Source organism: Oryx dammah, unplaced genomic scaffold (assembly GCF_014754425.2).
Source record: "Oryx dammah isolate SB20612 unplaced genomic scaffold, SCBI_Odam_1.1 HiC_scaffold_10, whole genome shotgun sequence".
In the NCBI taxonomy this organism is placed as follows: domain Eukaryota; kingdom Metazoa; phylum Chordata; class Mammalia; order Artiodactyla; family Bovidae; genus Oryx; species Oryx dammah.
Window position 1 is genome coordinate 80375763 of NW_024070194.1, and position 16905 is coordinate 80392667.

The following is a 16905-nucleotide window of genomic DNA, read 5'->3' on the forward strand; positions in this document are numbered from 1 at the left end:
CCTTAGGACCTGGCCCAGGCCTGGGGTCATCCTTTCCTGGCCCCATACTGCAGCTGCCATGCATTATCAGACATATTTCATTTGTATGTTTTTCTGTTTTTCAAGCCAAGCACCCATGCGCTACTCTGACATGTCAGCTGCCTCAAGGATTGGGGACTTTATTAAGAAAGTGACAGATATCAGGGAAAAGGGAGGCAGGGGAACAATTAGTCAGTGTTTCAGCAGAATCTTGGCACTACCCTGAGATGTGGTATTTTTGAATAACGGTGGTGCCATTGAACTACTATGGTGTGCGTCAAGGCTAGGAAAATGGATAACACCTTAAGGAGTGTATTTCCTGATGATGATCAGAGTAGGAGAGAGACTCCTGACTAAAACACTGCTAACACTCAGAATGAACACAGCTGAGGAGAGGACTTAGACCCTGGAATCCACACTTGACTCTGAGCCATATCTGTGCCACCCAAAGAGCCTCCATTTACTGCCTGAGTGGAAGTTCAGGTAGTTAGTCACCATACTGACATAAATCGGAAGTTCAGCCATTGGGGGAGAGAGAGCTGACTTTTGCCTGTGGTGTGACCGTGGAACACCTTCCCAGGAGCACAGGACGGTGAGCCTCCCCGCCTCAGCTTGTCCTGCGCCCTGCCATTTGTGTAAGTGGAGGCCAGCCATGGGCGAGCACTGACTGGTCCCCCTCGATCAGGGGGAGAAGGTGCCCCTTCCACTGCAGTGACAGCCTCAAGGAGAGACTAGAAGAACCAGCTACAGGTCAGTGAACCGCTGCACATTCATTCAAAACTTTACTGTTTCATACTCAGTCTAAGAATATTTCAAGAAGTGCACTTTTAAGAGAGTTTGAGACAACTGTATCCAGGGAGGCCTATGAATTATCTTTCACAGACCAGCAGACAAGGTGGAGCAAACATGTGTATTAAACCAGTTTCAGGGCAGAGGGTGCTATGCCCACATTTTCCCACTTCTCGAGAGTTCATGCAATTTTCATACATTGGATTAAGAAGTACTTTATCTGCCCTTTATAATGTAGGGGAAAGTAGCTGCTCATGTTGCCATTTTTGAAAAAGAATATGTATGTGTTAGGGCTGCCCAGGTGGTTCAGTGGTAATGAGTCCATCTGTCCATGCAGGACACTTAGGCTTGATCCCCGGCAGACAATGCTGTGTTGGGGAGATGGTGTGGCAGGGAGGGGAGAGTCTGCAGGAAGAGAATGCTGGTTGGGGCTTGGGAAAATGACACGAAGCAGAGAGCAGGATAAGGACACCTCTCAGGAGTAGGAGGTGAAGAATTTGTGGGGGACAGAGAAACTGAGACAGACAAAACAGGGTGTCCAGGGCCACGAAGGAGGAAAATTCATGTGGGAAGACATCAGTGAGGGCAAAGTCAGAGCCCAGAGGCATGACTGTTGAGAAGATAATAAAGGCACGAGCTGGGAACTCCCTGGCTGTCCAAGTTAGGACTCCAGGCTTCCATTCAGGGGACATGAGTGTGATTCCCGGTTATGGAACTAAGATCCTGCATGCTGTATGGCAGGTGTAAGTGCATAAATGAATAAATAAATAAAGACAAGAGGTTATGTGATGGCCAGAAGGGCTTGTTCTCAGGCCCATCTTTGCAGGAGGGGACAAGAAAAAACAGAAGGAAGGGAAAGAGACCATCCCCCTGAAGGTAAGGGGTCAGGGAAGGGGCTGCCTTCTCTCCAGGCAGTTTGCAGAGTTATTCTTGGGCCTTAAATAGATTTGGCTTGGGAGTGAGGAGGGCTGTGGAGCAAAGGTGAATTCTCTGATTTTCCAGAGATCCAGTATTTAGCCAGGAGAAACACACTTATCACAGGTTGAGAGAAACACACTTATCACAGGCTGGGAGCATTCAGATAGCATCAGAGGGCCTTTCTTTGGCAGGCAGAGTATGTATAAAGGACTGTGATTCATGCAACCCTTTATACACAGCCCCACAGAGCACAGCTCAGTGCTTCACTGCAAATCGGTGTTCAGTGAGCGTCTTGAATCAAAACACACCACCCTTCCCAAAGGAAGTGTGAGAGAAGCAAATACCCTCAAGTGCTGCCCCGTCTGATCCGATTAAATTCCCTGTTCCAGGAGATCTTACAGACAGCAATGACTAGAAGCTGAGTCTCCCTCTGCCCTCAAAGGCTCTACAATCCATCCAGTGGTGTTAACACTAGCTATGCGGTCAAGGAGGAGCAGGAAGGGAAGCCCCACAGATCCAGACCCTCACTGCAGCAGGCTGGGCCTTCGGGATGTGGACGGATTATGTGGGCACTGGGCTGTAGGGACCACTCTTGAGGTCTCAGCCCTCTTAACGCACACTCTCCTTTGGGACTTCTTCTAAAAGGAAAAATATACATAAGCAGAGTGACTTTCGAAGCTTTGGTCTAGGTGGGAAGGTTCACTGAGCATAGTGTGCTGGTTTGGGAGAAAGGCAGATGGCGGAAGAGGGGCACAAAGAAAGAAAGGAGACACGGCGCAGAAAGAGCTTTCTTCCCCTGTGCCTTAGTTCTTCTGAGACATTAAGCATCGGTTAAAACTGCCGAAAGGGGCCACGCTCAACCTGATCTAACGGCTGTGAAGCCAGATCTCCCCTAACGTCACACACACTACACTAATAGTTCCCATTTTAAAACTTCAAAGTGATAGTGATGACACGACATTTTAACGTGTTTACTCTTCGTATCCATTAAAACATTCAGAACAATTTCCACCTTGCCCTTGGCAGCTCATCCACACAAAGATTTATCCGCTTTTCACTGGCTCAATATCAATTCTCCTTCAACTCTGTCAAACTGCCCCCAGACCACAGATGTCCTGTGTCAAACACCTGCTAATACTGGCAGCCACCCCAGAGTTCACATCAGAGAGCAGTAAAGAGGATGACAAAATCTGGGCTATTGCTACAAAAAGAGGCGGGCAATAATTTTGTTCGTGAACAGGCTGGATCAGAATTCCAAGCTTGTGGAACAAAGGCTTGATTAATAGGATGTGTACAAATGACACCAGTATTGCTGGTTAGGAATGCTCTGATCATAATCTCTGTGTTTCTCCTTTGCCCATTTCCTGAACTGTTTCTTAGAAGAAAAATCAGGAGAGCAAGGTATGTAAAAACAGACCCAACTTACATTGCTGGTCTTCACACTGCTATTTGTTCCAAGTTTGGACTTACTACTTCAGTGTGTATGTGTCTGACTCTTTGTGACCCCAGGAACTGTAACCATCCTGGCTCCTCTGCCCATGGGATTCTCCAGGCAAGAAGAGTGGAGCCAGTTGTCATTTCCTTTTCCAGAGGATCTTCCCGACTCAGGGATCAAACTTCCCTCTCTTGTGCCTCTGGCATTGGCAGGTAGATTCTTTACCACTGCACCACCTGGGAAGCCCTATTACTTCCATCACTTATTTTTAAATAAAAATGCACTGAATATTTGGCAATAGCTGTAGGATCCCAGGGACGGCGGAGCCTGATGGGCTGCCGTCTATGGGGTCGCACAGAGTCGGACATGACTGAAGTGACTTAGCAGCAGCAGCAGCAGTAGGATCCTGAGATACATTAAAATCATTACCCTGCTATTCTCAATAGAGCAAAGGGTTTTATTTAAGATAAGGATGAGGGTAAAGTGTCTTTGCCAACAAACGCTGATCAAGGGTTTTTAAGATTTTTTTTTTGAGGTGGACCATTTCTTAAAAGTTATTATTGAATTTCTAACAATATTGTCTCTGTTTTATGTTTCGTTTGTTTTTTTGGCCACTAGGCATGTGGGATCTTACCTCCTTAACCAGGGATTGAAACTGCAGCCCTTGCAGTTCAAAGGTGTGAAGCTTTAACCACTGGACTCTCAGGGAAGTCCCTGGCAGGGCTTTTTAAAAAACTTCTAAAATAAATGCAAAATTGACTTGCTTGTAAGTTATGAAATAAAAAACAGAATCCTACACATAGGTTCATAGAGACCACAACAGATGCGTGAAGTTGATAACTCTGGAAGCCCTCACTAACAGGTGAAATAAGAAGATTACTGCCTGGTCTTCTTTACAGCCTGCATGCCCTGTGCTTCCTCATTGATACCTCAGCTGTGTCACACGGATACCTTAGTTCATGACTGCTATCATCCACAGAATTAAGGAAAACGATGATCTCTAGGATAGTTCTATTAAATGTGAAAGGATGCTGAGGGAGACGCCCTCGGGGGAACGCAGAGTGGAAGCTTTGAGGCTAGCAGAGAGGGCGGGAGAGGTGAGGCAGAAATGGCCAGCGTGCAGCTGCTCCAAGGCTCTCCCCCAAACGCCACGCAAAGGGCACCCTGGGCCCCTCATCCTGACGGTTACAGCCATTCTGAGACAGGCTCCACCTGGTGGCCTGGGTTCTGCCTGTGGCTATTTGCTGGTTGGCTTCTTGCTAAAGTATTGGGCAAGAAAACGTGAGCCTGGAGAATTCTTGAAGAGTCGGTTGGGGTCTGGGAGCTCATGCTGAGTTCAGGTTCACGACTCTGAATACACTCCTGGCTTCAGATGGGCAGCAGACACCCCGGGGCCCAGCCCAGCTTTTGCAGTTACTGGGGAGTGCTTACCACAAACACCAGCCGAAAAGACACTGGGGCGCGGGGTGAAGAACCCCCATCACACCCACCGCATGGGCTTCCAATGGACCCACAGGCCAGGAGCAGTCCTAACGCTGGGAGCAGCGGAGCAGAGTGGGGCCCTCGGAGGGTGAGGCCCGTTGGCTTGAGGCTGAAGCACGGCGCAGAGGCCGTTTCCGGCTCATCGGCTCTTCACTCCTGGCTCCACCAGGCTGTACCGCCTCTTCCCCCTGCCACTGCTACTTTGGGCAGGCTGAAGGGGAAGCGCCAGTCCTGAAGGAGGTGTGGTGGCAGTGATAACACACCCAGACTCAGTGCTGCCCACTGGCCCTGGGCACAGAGGGCCGACAGAGCCCAGGACGGCGGCAACGTCCAGAGGCATCACACCTCCTAAGACACATCCCTACCCCTCTACTGTAGGTGCAGGACAGTAAAGAAACTTCTTTAGCAATGGTTGTTTGGGGAAGTAGGTGAAAGATGAAAGAAAGTCAAACTGTTGGTCGCTCAGTTGTGTTCCACTCTTTTTTGACCCCACGGACTGTAGCCCCCCAGGCTCCTCTGTCCACAGAATTTTCCAGGTAAGAATACTGGAGTCAGTTGCCATTTTCTTCTCCAGGGGATCTTCCCCAATCCAGGGATTGAGTCTGGGTCTCCTGTACTGCAGGCAGCTTCTTTATCATCTGAGAGACCAGGGAAGCTACTTAAATCCCCAAAACCCACTTATCTGAAAATTAAAAAAACACTCCTACTTTTTCAGAAGTTCTTTATCAGGCTTATTGCTATGCATTCTGAGAAAAAAATGTGACTTTACATCCATAAGTGATTTTTACAAACTAAACACAGCATCTGATAATGTGATTCAATCTAATAAGATTCCAGAAATACCTGTAACTAAAGCAATTAACAAGTCCTCGTGGGGGGCTTTCTCTGTGGACTGGTATCATGAGGGCCGACCCAGGCTGTGCAGAGCACTCAGGAATAACCGACTTACCTCCTAACTGGAATTTTCCCATTTGTGTTGGTCATAAATGCCAATTTCATCCAGCTGGAAAACAACAGTAACAACTGTTTTAATGTTTATTGGGAGGAACAGCTTCCATCTGGTTAAAAACTTTAAAAGAAAGTTCACTCAAACAAAGACTATTTATTCAGAAAACCAGAGACAATCTCACACCATGAGATAAATTTACTGTTTGTCAGAGTTAGCTAATAAAAATAAAACTCTCAGTTAAATTCAAACTTCAGATAAATAACAAATACTTTTTTAAAAACTATATGTATGTTCCAAAAATTGCTTAGGATGTATTTATACTAAAACATTATTTGTTACTTATTCAAATTTCAGCGAGAGTCCCATATTTTACCTGGCAATCCTAGATGAATTAGGAAATTGGGTGTTTGCATTAAACACAGCGAATTATAGGCACTTGTTTGGTGACTGTTCTTGTCTTTGACTGCTGCTTTTTAATAATCTACTAAGGGGTTAAGAAAGGCAAGGGCATGGTGACAGCAGCCAGGCTTGTCTGAAGTCAGTGGGGACACCCCCGGCCCTCACCCCTCTGCCACCCCAGGGAGCAGTGACATGCAAAGAGAGAAGCAGGCAGGCGCAAGCCCTTTGTGACCTACTCCTCATGCAACTGACGGATGGGTGGACACCATCTCCATAAAGGAGTCTGGATCCTTAACTTGTCACTGTCAGAGAAGTTCATCAGCTCAAACTGATGGTGAGAAATGCTGTGCTTTTCCCAAGCTTTCAGGACTCAGGCGGACCCGGAACACTTATCCTTTGGTGCCAGGGCTGTTCTTCGCTACTGACTCCATTCTCACTGTTCTTGTAAATAATCTAACAAAGTGCAGAACATGATGATTTGATAAAGCTTCTGTCTTAAGTCAGTGTTCCTTGAAGCACAAATGGCTACCTTTAAGGGGCTAGTTTCAGGACCACAGGAGTGAGGCTGTGGGCAGACAGGGAGGGATGGTCACACCAAGCTGTGCTCTCAGCCAGGCTTTGTCCCGAGGCCACTGGGACCTTTGGAGTGTGATCCGAGCCAGGCTTGGCGGCAAGAGGGCAGGCTCTGATATCCTGTCTCAGCCTGTCACTGGCCGTGGGCTTCAAAGGGGCGAGTGTGAGGTCAGCCCTCCTCAACCAGGGACAGGAAGGGTCAACCCTAAGGGACGCTGTGGATTTTGGCGTGGGCAGGTATTCTGCAGCCGGCCCCGTGGGATACTCGGGGAGGTGGTGATCTACTGGTGATCCCCGGTAGGCAGAGGGTGATTCAGAAGCAGGCAGATGTGAGCCCTGAGTGCCCTCACCCTCCAGCAGTGGGTGGATGGGTGAACACCAGCGCCAGAAAGCAGTCTGGGCGGGACACCCATGAGGGCAGCTAAGACCTGGCATCTGGACACAAGGAATCGGCTCCCCCAGGCCTAAGAGGGCATGCCAGAAGTCTGAGACCATTTGGGATTCCATGACCTCAAAATATCTGCTGGGTTGCTCTTTATTTTTAAGAAATCATGCCAGAGCAACTGCAGAGGGAAAGGAGAAGCAGTTGCACAAAAACAGGAAAATACACGACTGAACAGCTCCCCTCTTCTAAGACAATAGGGAAACACTGGAATGACAGCATCAGAATCAAAATAAGTAATTCTGAGTGAGGGGGAGTGAGGGGCCAAGCACCGGCTTTGCATGGCCTCATTTGCTCTGCGAGGACTCTTACAAGCGGTGTCACCACCTTCATGCACAGATGAGGACAGTGAGGCACAAGGTAAGAACCTTCCCAAAGTCCTCAGTCAACGAAGTGGCCAACCCGGGGATTATAGCAGAGCCCATGCTCCCAGAGTGCCGCCAAAGGGACCAGAGCAAGACTTGGAAGGCCCGGGGGGCACAGCTCTCCTTCCATCACCCACAATCCGGGGAGTCCCACCCTGGGTGCTGGCCGGGCCCGGCTAAGAGACGCGTGCAGCCTGCTCTGTGCAGGCTCTCCACGCACCACCTGCCGCCTGCCCTGGGCCCCGGATCACTGCTTCTCAAACAGGTGGACTGCGGCTTTGGCTAGGGTTTCTACTTGAGTCACATCACCCATAAAGAACAACTTGATAGGGTTAAAAGCTACCACTTGGCACCTCTCTGAATTTTGGATACAGTGAGCTGGGGTAAGGAAGGCCTGCCTTCTTAAGTTCAAAAGTACTTTTGGATCCCTGACTGCTAGTGAAACAGTCCCTGGGGCCAGTGTTCCTCTCCCTCTGGAGCGGTGGGTGCTTCTGCTGAATGGAGCCGTACTCCCCATCCCTCAGTGTCATGCCATAGAGGCTCGAGTTGCACCCAGACCCCAGCCATGGCACCAGGCACACAAAGCTACTATCAGCAGCCTGGGGACACAAAAGCCCAGGCCCACAACCCAGGGGACACTGAGGAGGTGGAGTTCCAGTACCTTCCTGCCACCAACCATTCCCCTCAAACAGATGTTTGGCTCTGGGCATCACACATGTCTGCCAGGTGGCAGGAAGGGTACCAGTGTGTACTGGCCAACAACTTCTCCAAAGTCAGGAGTGCAGAGGGGAAGCTGCCTGCTGCATACATATGCAGCCTGCATCTCCTAGTCTACATTTGCTCGGCAGACGCCAAGCACAAAGGCTCATGCAAGCAAAACTCACTGCTTCTTGAGGCACGTCATCGGGCTGACGTTGTTGGCCCTGAAGTTGTGAATGATGGATCTCAGGCCTTCGACCCATTGCTGAAAAAGAAAGAGAAAGTGTTCCCGGTGAGCAAATCCACTGGAGCTAAACCTTATTAGACAGCCCATATCCATTTAGTGGAAGAATAATATAAACTTTTCTTTATCTCCTTCCTGCCACACGCCCATTCGCATCAAACGCTCACATTTTGTGCTTCCATAAACCGCTTTCACTCATTCCACGAAGATAAACGTGGCACACACAGTGTCATTAAACACTGGGCTGTCATGAAGGAATGCTGCCGACTGGCTGACTGGCTACGTCTTCTGTTTGCAGCCTGCTGAAATGTAAGTCCCTTCAGCTGCCAGCAATCTTTACTATTTCTAAAGCAACACTATACAATACATGGTGACATGTTTTATTACTCTTGTTTTAGAGGATGAATATATTAGGGGTTCATCCATTTTATTGTGGGGTTCTACTTCAGTGTAAGAATTTGTTACCTCTATTACCTGTCTGTGTTTTCCAGTAAAGCCTCAAAAAGTAAAGCAGGCATTGACTGCCAGGATACCCGGAAGAAAGCGATGTGCTTGCATAGTTTCTGTAGAAGGCCTTGGACCTCAGCGTTAGTTTACAACATCACTCCAAGGATTTACAAGGATGAGTGAAGAAGCCCGTGTGCGGCAGTGAAGGAATTTAGGTTTCCCAAGGGCATTTGACAAGAAAAGGCTGGCCTGCGAATTAAGGCCAACTCTGCTCGTGGGCCCAATAACAGATGCCAATGATGGCATACCAGGCTTCTAAAATAGAGTCACACTCTTGGCAAAATGCTTTGTAGCAAATTCATAGTACTGGGGATGCCAGCAGAACTGGGGCCCACACATAAGCCAGCCTTTACCTTCTTAGGTTTAGAGTCTGACTGCTCTAGCTCTGTGCTGAGAAGGGAAAGTATTTTGAAATAGTCATGTAGATGTACAGTCTACCTGCCCTGTTCAACATGGCAGCCACTTGCTGCATGTGGCTAAATTAAACTGAATAAAAATTAACAAAATTAATTAATTAAATTTCAGCTGAATAAAAATAAAATTCAGTGTCTTCTGCACTTATCACACTCAAAACCCAATGTGTGTACCATATCAGACAGTGCAAATAAACAACATTTCTGTCATCACCGAAGGTTCCATTGGATAGAATGGCATAGTATTACCAGGTTGAACATGGTCAAGGGATTAAGTCACTTGCAAGGGCCAGAGGTGATGACTGAGTTCTATATGTCTGTGTGGTTTTAATTTTAATTGTGATATAATACATATAATGTGAAATTTATCATCATAACCTGTTTTAAGTGATCAGTTAGTAGTATTAAGTAAAAGTCAAATTTTTGCACAACCAACACCTCCAGCCATCTCTAGAACACTTTTCATCTTGCAGAACTGAAATTTGGTTCAGTTAAACGGAACCATTTAAACAACCGGTAAACAACCACTTCCCATTTCCCTCCCCCACAACCCCTGGCAACCACCATTCTCCTTTCTGCTTTCTGACTTTAAGTACTTAAGGTACCTCATCGCAGTGGAATCATGCAGTATTTGTCCTCTGTGACTGGCTTATTTCACTTAGGTTAATGTCCTCCTCAAGGCTTCTCTGTGTTCTAGCAGGTATCAGAATGTCCTTCCTTTGTAAGGCTGGATAGTACTCCATTACGTGTGTAGACCACATTTGGTTTATCTCTTCATTTGTCAGTGGATCCTTGTGTCATCACTAAGACTCATGCTGCCATGAACGTGTGTGTACAAATGTCACCGTAAGTTTCTGCTTTTGATTCTTCTGGATATATACCCAGAAGTGGAATTGCTGGATTGTACGGTAATGCTGCTCTTACGGTTTTTAGAAGCTGCCGTATTACTTTCCGCAGCAGCTACATCATTTTACAGTCTCCCGAACAATGCACAAGGGTTCCAGTGTCTCCACAGCCTTACCAAATTCGCTATTTTCTGCTTTTGTTGTGTTTTGAGAGGTGCCACCCTAATGGATATGAGCCTATAGGAGAATTTTTGTGCTTTGCTCTTTGAGCCCCAGTCAAACCTAACAGACTTCTGGAGGAGGACTTGGGAGGGATAAGAGAAAAATTTCCTTTCACAAAGGAAAGGAAATTCTGATGACTCTAAAATTGCATCGAAAGCCCAGCAAGCATGATGATGAAGTCAGAATTCTGAGGGAGGAGGAAGAAATGAAATAGCAGCATTAAAGAAATGCCTCAATTACCTTCCTCATCAGACCTTGCTTCCTCTGTCAGGATAAATATGGGACTCTAACTCCCTGGGGATGATCAAGTATCCTGTGATTGGCCTAACAAGCCGCAGGCCCACAGTTTCCCAAGAAAAGACAGAAAAAGCACAGATAATTTGGTTGGCATGAACTGGGAAGCTCCGAAGCCTTGTTACATGTTCCAAAACACAAAACAAAGTCCATGGTTTCCTGCGGGCAAAACAGTGGACCATGTCTGAGACTGTTCATTGGTTCTTTCAGATCATTCTGATTCAGTTGTTTCTAAAAAGAAACAGAGAGACTGGACTTTGAGGAGGCTTCAGTGACATTCATCCATTTTTTGAAAATACAATGTGGTAACAAACTTGCTTGTTTATTGTGATGGAACAGTCCTTGCAAGGGACCTTTGAGGTCATCGCACCTGTGACGTGGCTCACGCCTTACTTAGTAGAAATGCCCCCGTTCCCCTCAAGCACAGGGAGGAAGCTTCCGTTTCTCCTCTTTGCGACACTAAATGTGAGGTCCACAGCCTTGTCCAAGGTCACACAGTGGCCAGTGCAGGGCAGAGGCAATCAGAACTCAGCTGTCTGCCCTTCGTGTGTCTGGGAAATTTGTCCTCAGGGTTCGTCCACATATCTCCTTCCATGACGTGAAGAGATCCATCAACCTTCCCTTATGTCTGTTATCTTAATGTACACTTGGCATAATAAGGCCAAAAGACTGTGGGAAATATGCTAAATGTTTTGCTTTTTGGTTTTGTTCTTATTAAAACATAAAACAGAGGAAATGCCAGCAGGTGTCAGTAGAACCTTAGAATTTAGTTGTAAAGTTAGAAATGAGATAAATGCATATCAACTTCTTTGAATGTTTCCAGATTAACAGAAGCAAAAAAAAAAAAAAAAGCCAATTTAGATATGGTTTTCTGAATTGCTGAAAATAAGCATATATGTAAATAGTCTACGTAATACCCCACAAGACGTATCTTAAAGCCTTGGGCTGCATATTTCTAGAAGGATTATTCCCTGACATGCACTGAGCTCACACACGGGCTCCTTCTACTCTGGGTGTCTTCCCTTGGGTCGGCGGTCCTGAGTGGGCACAGGCAGCGTGGATGCAGGAGAACCAGCCCACAGAATCCATTCAGCTACGATGTGCAAGCTTCTGTACCTCCTCGGAGGCTGTAATGGCCCTTGTTCTCTCATGTTCCAACTCTTCCAATTCTGTCTAAATTAACTTAAAACTTATTTCAGGCCTTCTAAGGAACGATCCTTTGAGAGACTCGGGGTCCGGTGCTGGGTGCTTGGGGAGGGGGAAGGTGGGTGGAACAGGAGCTGCCCCTGAACGGACCCTGGGAACATTCGCCCCCTCACCCTCTCCTCTGGGACCTTTCACACTTCCCTTCGTTATGCAGGCCCCACAGTGTCTATTTTCCAAGCAAATGTCTGGGCCTCACCCTTAAACACTAGGACTCTCATAGACAAAATAACCTCTTTCCCATTAAAAGCCGAATGTGGAGAATAACAAAAAAAGAAACCAACTCGGAGACACAGAGAACAGACTGGTGACTGCCAGCGGGCAGGGGGAGAGGTGGAGGGCTGGGCGAGCGGGCGGCAAGCACTGCAGGTGTGAGAGGTTCAAGGACATACTGCACAGCGTGCAGAGTGCAGCTGCTACTCTGTAATAACTGTAAGTGGAAAGTAACCTTTAAAATTGCATAAAAGAAAAAACATAAAAAATTTAATGAAAAAATTCTACAGAGGAAAAAGCCCCCCAAAACAAACAAAAAACTCCCCAAATGTATAGAGACAGACATAACAGACCTAAAGCAAAAGATGCATGAATTCACAGAGCACACATCTTGCTTTTTCTCCTTGAAAAACATTTGGCAATTTTTTAAGGTTATGAAAATGATATTTAAACGCTCTGTGTAGAAAAATGCAAAGCAAGAAAGCAAAAAGGAAAGATTACTCCAAATCCCATTACTGATCCTGAGAGCTGACAACACTTTGCTGTCTGAGCTTCTAGGCTTTTTCTATGCACATAGTCCTCCTAAAATAACTGGTCCCTCCAGTCAGCATCACTACAAGTAGCGTTGTTTTCCTTCAACTCAATCTTGCTTCTAGATTTTGTTCCAGAAGCATTCTTCTTGTTTTTGTTGTTCAGTGGTAAGTCATGTCATGCTTTGTGACTCCATGATCTCCAGCAGACCAGGCTTCCCTGTCCTTCTCTATCTCCCTAAGCTCGTTCAATCTCATGTCTATTGAGTCAGTGATGTCATCCGACCATCACATCCTCTGTGGTCTTCTCCTCTTGCCCTCAGTCTTTCCCAGCATCAGAGTCTTTTTCAATAAATCAGTTCTTTGCATCAGGTGGCCAAAGTATCTGAGCTTCAATTTCAGCACTAGTCCTTCCAATGAATATTCAGAGTTGGTTTCTTTTAGGACTGACTGGTTGGATCTCCTTGCAGTCCAAGGGACTCTCAAGAGTCTTCTCCAGCACCAGAGTTCGAAAGCATCCATTCTTCGGTGCTCAGCCTTCTTTATGGTCCAGCTCTCACATCCATACATGACCCCTGGAAAAACCATGGCTTTGACTTGACTTTGTCGATAAACTGATATTCCTGCCTTTAATACACTGTGTAGATTTGTCAAAGCTTTTCTTCCAAGGAGCAAGTGTCTTTTAATTTCATGGCTGCAGTCACCATCTGCAGTGATTCTTTTTGGTTTTTAGCCAATGTAGCAAATTGTCAATGCAAAAACCAGCAGACCCTGTGACACTCTAAATGTGCTATGCAATTTTCTCCAAAGGTAAGCTGCAGGAGCATCCTCTCTAATCATACAGGGTTTGCGTTCAAAGAGAAGGCTATAGTGGAGATGGTGGAGGCATCTTAAATTCACAAGTTAACTGAGACTTGGTCCATAAGGTGCAGTCCAGGGAGGAGCAGTGTCAGACTCCCCTGGGAATTGTTACAATGCAAACCATCAGGCACCATTTATGAAATTTGCCCCTAGGGCTGGCAAACAATGCTCATGTTCTTAAAGTCTTGGACCCTGGAGTATTCGACCCAGGACTGAGGCAGAGCCTGGTTCAGGAATTAGAAAACCCCAGAGGTAAAAGCTTCCCTGGTGGCTCAGATGGTAAGGAATCCACCTGTAATGTAGGAGACCCGGGTTCAATCACTAGGTTGGGAAGATCCCCTGGAGGAGAGGACGGCAACCCACTCCAGTATTCTTGCCTGGATAAGCCCATGGACAGAGGAGCCTGGTGGACTACAGTCCATGGGGTCACAAAGAGTCGGACAGGACTGAGCAACTAAGCACAGCACAGCACAGGGGTGAAAGCAGGAGAGTGAAGACGCTGGTGATTTAGGCAAGATTTGACCAAAGAGTCAACATTTTACATTTTGAATGTGCTTATCCGGGATGCTAAAACCTTCTAAAATTAAACAGCAGATCTACCAATACCATAGACCAATGTCCACATCATGTTAAAAAGGAAAAAATAAAACAATTTTTCTCTTCATGTCAACTATTTCCTCCTGGTTCTAATAAGGAGAGAAATAAGTAGAGGTAAAAGGTATTGAGTGCTGCCCTGGCAAGAGACCATTGTCAGTGCTGAAAACTCCCTCACGGCATGGGACAGGCCAACAGGCAGACCATGACAGTGGTGAGAATAAAAATCAGGCAAAGAAAACTGCAAGTCACCTTAACTGCTGCCTCAAAGGTAACAGAACAGAATTGCATGCATAATAAAGGAGCTACGCTGGCAATTCTAGACAAAGTCAGTTGATAAAACTCAGGATGAAAGGTTAAATTAAGGAGCCTATGCAAATCACACGATAGCAAACTACTGAAATAGGGGGCCAAACAGCAACGTGGGTTTTGAAGAAAAAAATCAGTAGATGGAAAACCCCATTAATGATTTCAAAGCCCTTCGAAAGTCAATAATACTTCGTATCAAAGTTTCAAATCCAAGGGAACATTAAGGGGTGAAAAAAAGAACAACGAGAGCCTTTTCCCTCTTGACATAGTCTGAGTCTTCCACAAAACAAACCTTTCTATCTGCTCTTCTTTGTACGGATGGGCCTGGATAATATTTATACTTTCCTAGTCAAAATCAGTTTAGGTACTCACAGATAGTCAAAACAGTCTGTCAGCCTGGCTGATTATCTTGACCAGACTAGGTCAAAAAGAACCTCTAAATAGTCACAAGGAAGGAGGGGACACTGTGCTATTCTTGGTCATCACCCAGAAGCTAAAGTGTCAAATTCCCATTCCAAATGGGTTTCTGTTCACTATCATTCCTAAGAGACCATTTTTTTCATCACTTAAGTGTAACTCCGGAGCTTCCCAGGTGGGCACAAGGCTAAAGAGATGCAGGTTCAATCCTTGGCTCAGGAGGATCCCCTAGAGGAGGAAATGGCAACCCACTCCAGTATTCTTTCCTGGAAAACTCCATGGACAGAGGAGCCTGATGGGCTACAGTCTATGGGGTCACAAAGAGTTGGACATGACTGAGCGCACACAGACACACACACGCCTGACTACCCATGACAGTCTGATATCTTGTAACAACGTTCTATTAAAGCTATAGAATCTTGTCCTAAATAACTACATCTCACTCCAGACATCTGCCCCGATAAATACACTGAGAGAATCAGGATATGATACATCAAAATATGCCATTTTGGCATAAGAATTATTTTGAGCTGAATTCCTGAAATTCCTTATCTGCCTAAAAGCAGAGCCTCCCAACGGAACTGGATTGTCATAAATACACTCCCCAGAAGCAACACTAATCTTCTCTTTCGGAAGATGAAAAGTGGACACCACACTGTAACAGAAACCATCCAGGACAGCCACACCTCCTGTCTGTCCTCCTCAGGACCCATTTATCTTCCCTAAAAACATCTGCCCCTTGCCCCCTCTCCAGCCCCTGTTAACATGCTCTATGAACTCTAAAATCTCACTGCCCTTTGGGGGTTCACTTCTTTCTGTGATGCCCCTGTGCACACAAAATGAAAACTTAATTAATTTGTATGCCTTTTCTCCTGTTAAATTGTCTTGTTGTCAGCCTATTTCATAGACCCAGCCTAAGGCACACATACATATATACATACAGAATAAATTTATGCTCGTGCTTACTTGCACTTCCTGAGTGAACAACATAATATAAGAAATACACAATGCTCTTTAACGACTCAAAAGGCACAGAGCAGCACCATTCAAAAAGAAAATGAGAGGGACCTCCCTGGTGGCCCCGTCGTCAAGAACCCACCACGCAGGGGACATGGGTTTGATCCCTGGTCAGGGAACTAAGATACCACAAGCTGCAGAGCAACTAAGCCCGAGCGCCACACCTAGAGAGTCCGTGTTCCACCAAGGACAAGACCCTGCCTAACAGCCGGGATCCCACGTGCAGCAGCTCAGACCCAATGCCGCCAAATAAACATTTTTAAAAAGAAGAGAAAATGAGATGTCTTGTTTATTTTATATAACAATATTTTATATCCATATGGATAACTCTGAAATAATTGAACAATTATAAGATTTTAAGGGAACACAAAGCATCATTTTATGCTGGTCAGAAACTACCAGTTTTGTAAGAGTGCATTTTTGGTCTCAACTGTCTGATTTGCAGAATCCTGGTGGTGAGGGATGGGTGAAGAGCTGATGAATTAAAAGGTGTTCATGAAATTGTTTCTGTGGCTGATGCCTGTATTTAAGATCTCTGAGGTCACTTTTTCTCCTGACACATGTCAGTTGACAACACTAGCAAATTAAGCTATGCCAAAATGAATAGTACTCGACATGCAGACATATGCTACCTGCTGAGAGTCTGAATAAGTATCATCAATCAAGGAGCCTCTGTCTGTCTATACTTCCAGGCAACATCACTGATCAGTCCAGGCTGATCAAATGTACAGGTAATCCCACAAACCAAACAGGACTTTCAAGATAAAAAGTACTGAAAAGAATTTAAATCAAAGGGTTTGAGTTTCATTATCTAATTTCCTTTCATTTATGGAAAAAATCCCACACTTCCTCTGCTCTATCCCCTAAAAATTGGGGAGGGAAGGAAGAGACATGGCAGCAGGAAAACAAAGACAATAAAAAGGATGTTAATGGTAAAGATGAATGACTGTCTGCATTATATTGTTCTGACACATCTGGGAAAATACTGCGCTGAGCAATGCCTCTATGACATCATTTGCTGACTTTTTTCTCTGTAAAACAGTAGTTCTGAAACATATTGTGTCTCTTCAATAGGAAAGAATGAATGAATGAATGCATACCCATTTGGGAAAAAAAAAAAAAACGGAATATCCCTCCTCCTGGCTGAGACTGGTATGAGAATATATC

General features: G+C 45.8%; 1 protein-coding gene across 7 annotated transcripts in view; it reads right to left on the reverse strand.

Annotated features, from left to right (window-relative positions):
- Window positions 1-16905, reverse strand: part of PLCB4 (phospholipase C beta 4) — a 478191-nt gene that overhangs the window by 125660 nt on the left and 335626 nt on the right. For all 7 annotated transcript variants that reach the window (XM_040248315.1, XM_040248318.1, XM_040248317.1 and 4 more), the window contains exons 8-9: window positions 8255-8334; window positions 5592-5645 (exon numbers count right to left, since the gene is read on the reverse strand). In XM_040248315.1, the coding sequence (XP_040104249.1) occupies window positions 5592-5645; window positions 8255-8334 (134 nt within the window). The remainder of the gene's footprint in view (window positions 1-5591; window positions 5646-8254; window positions 8335-16905) is intronic.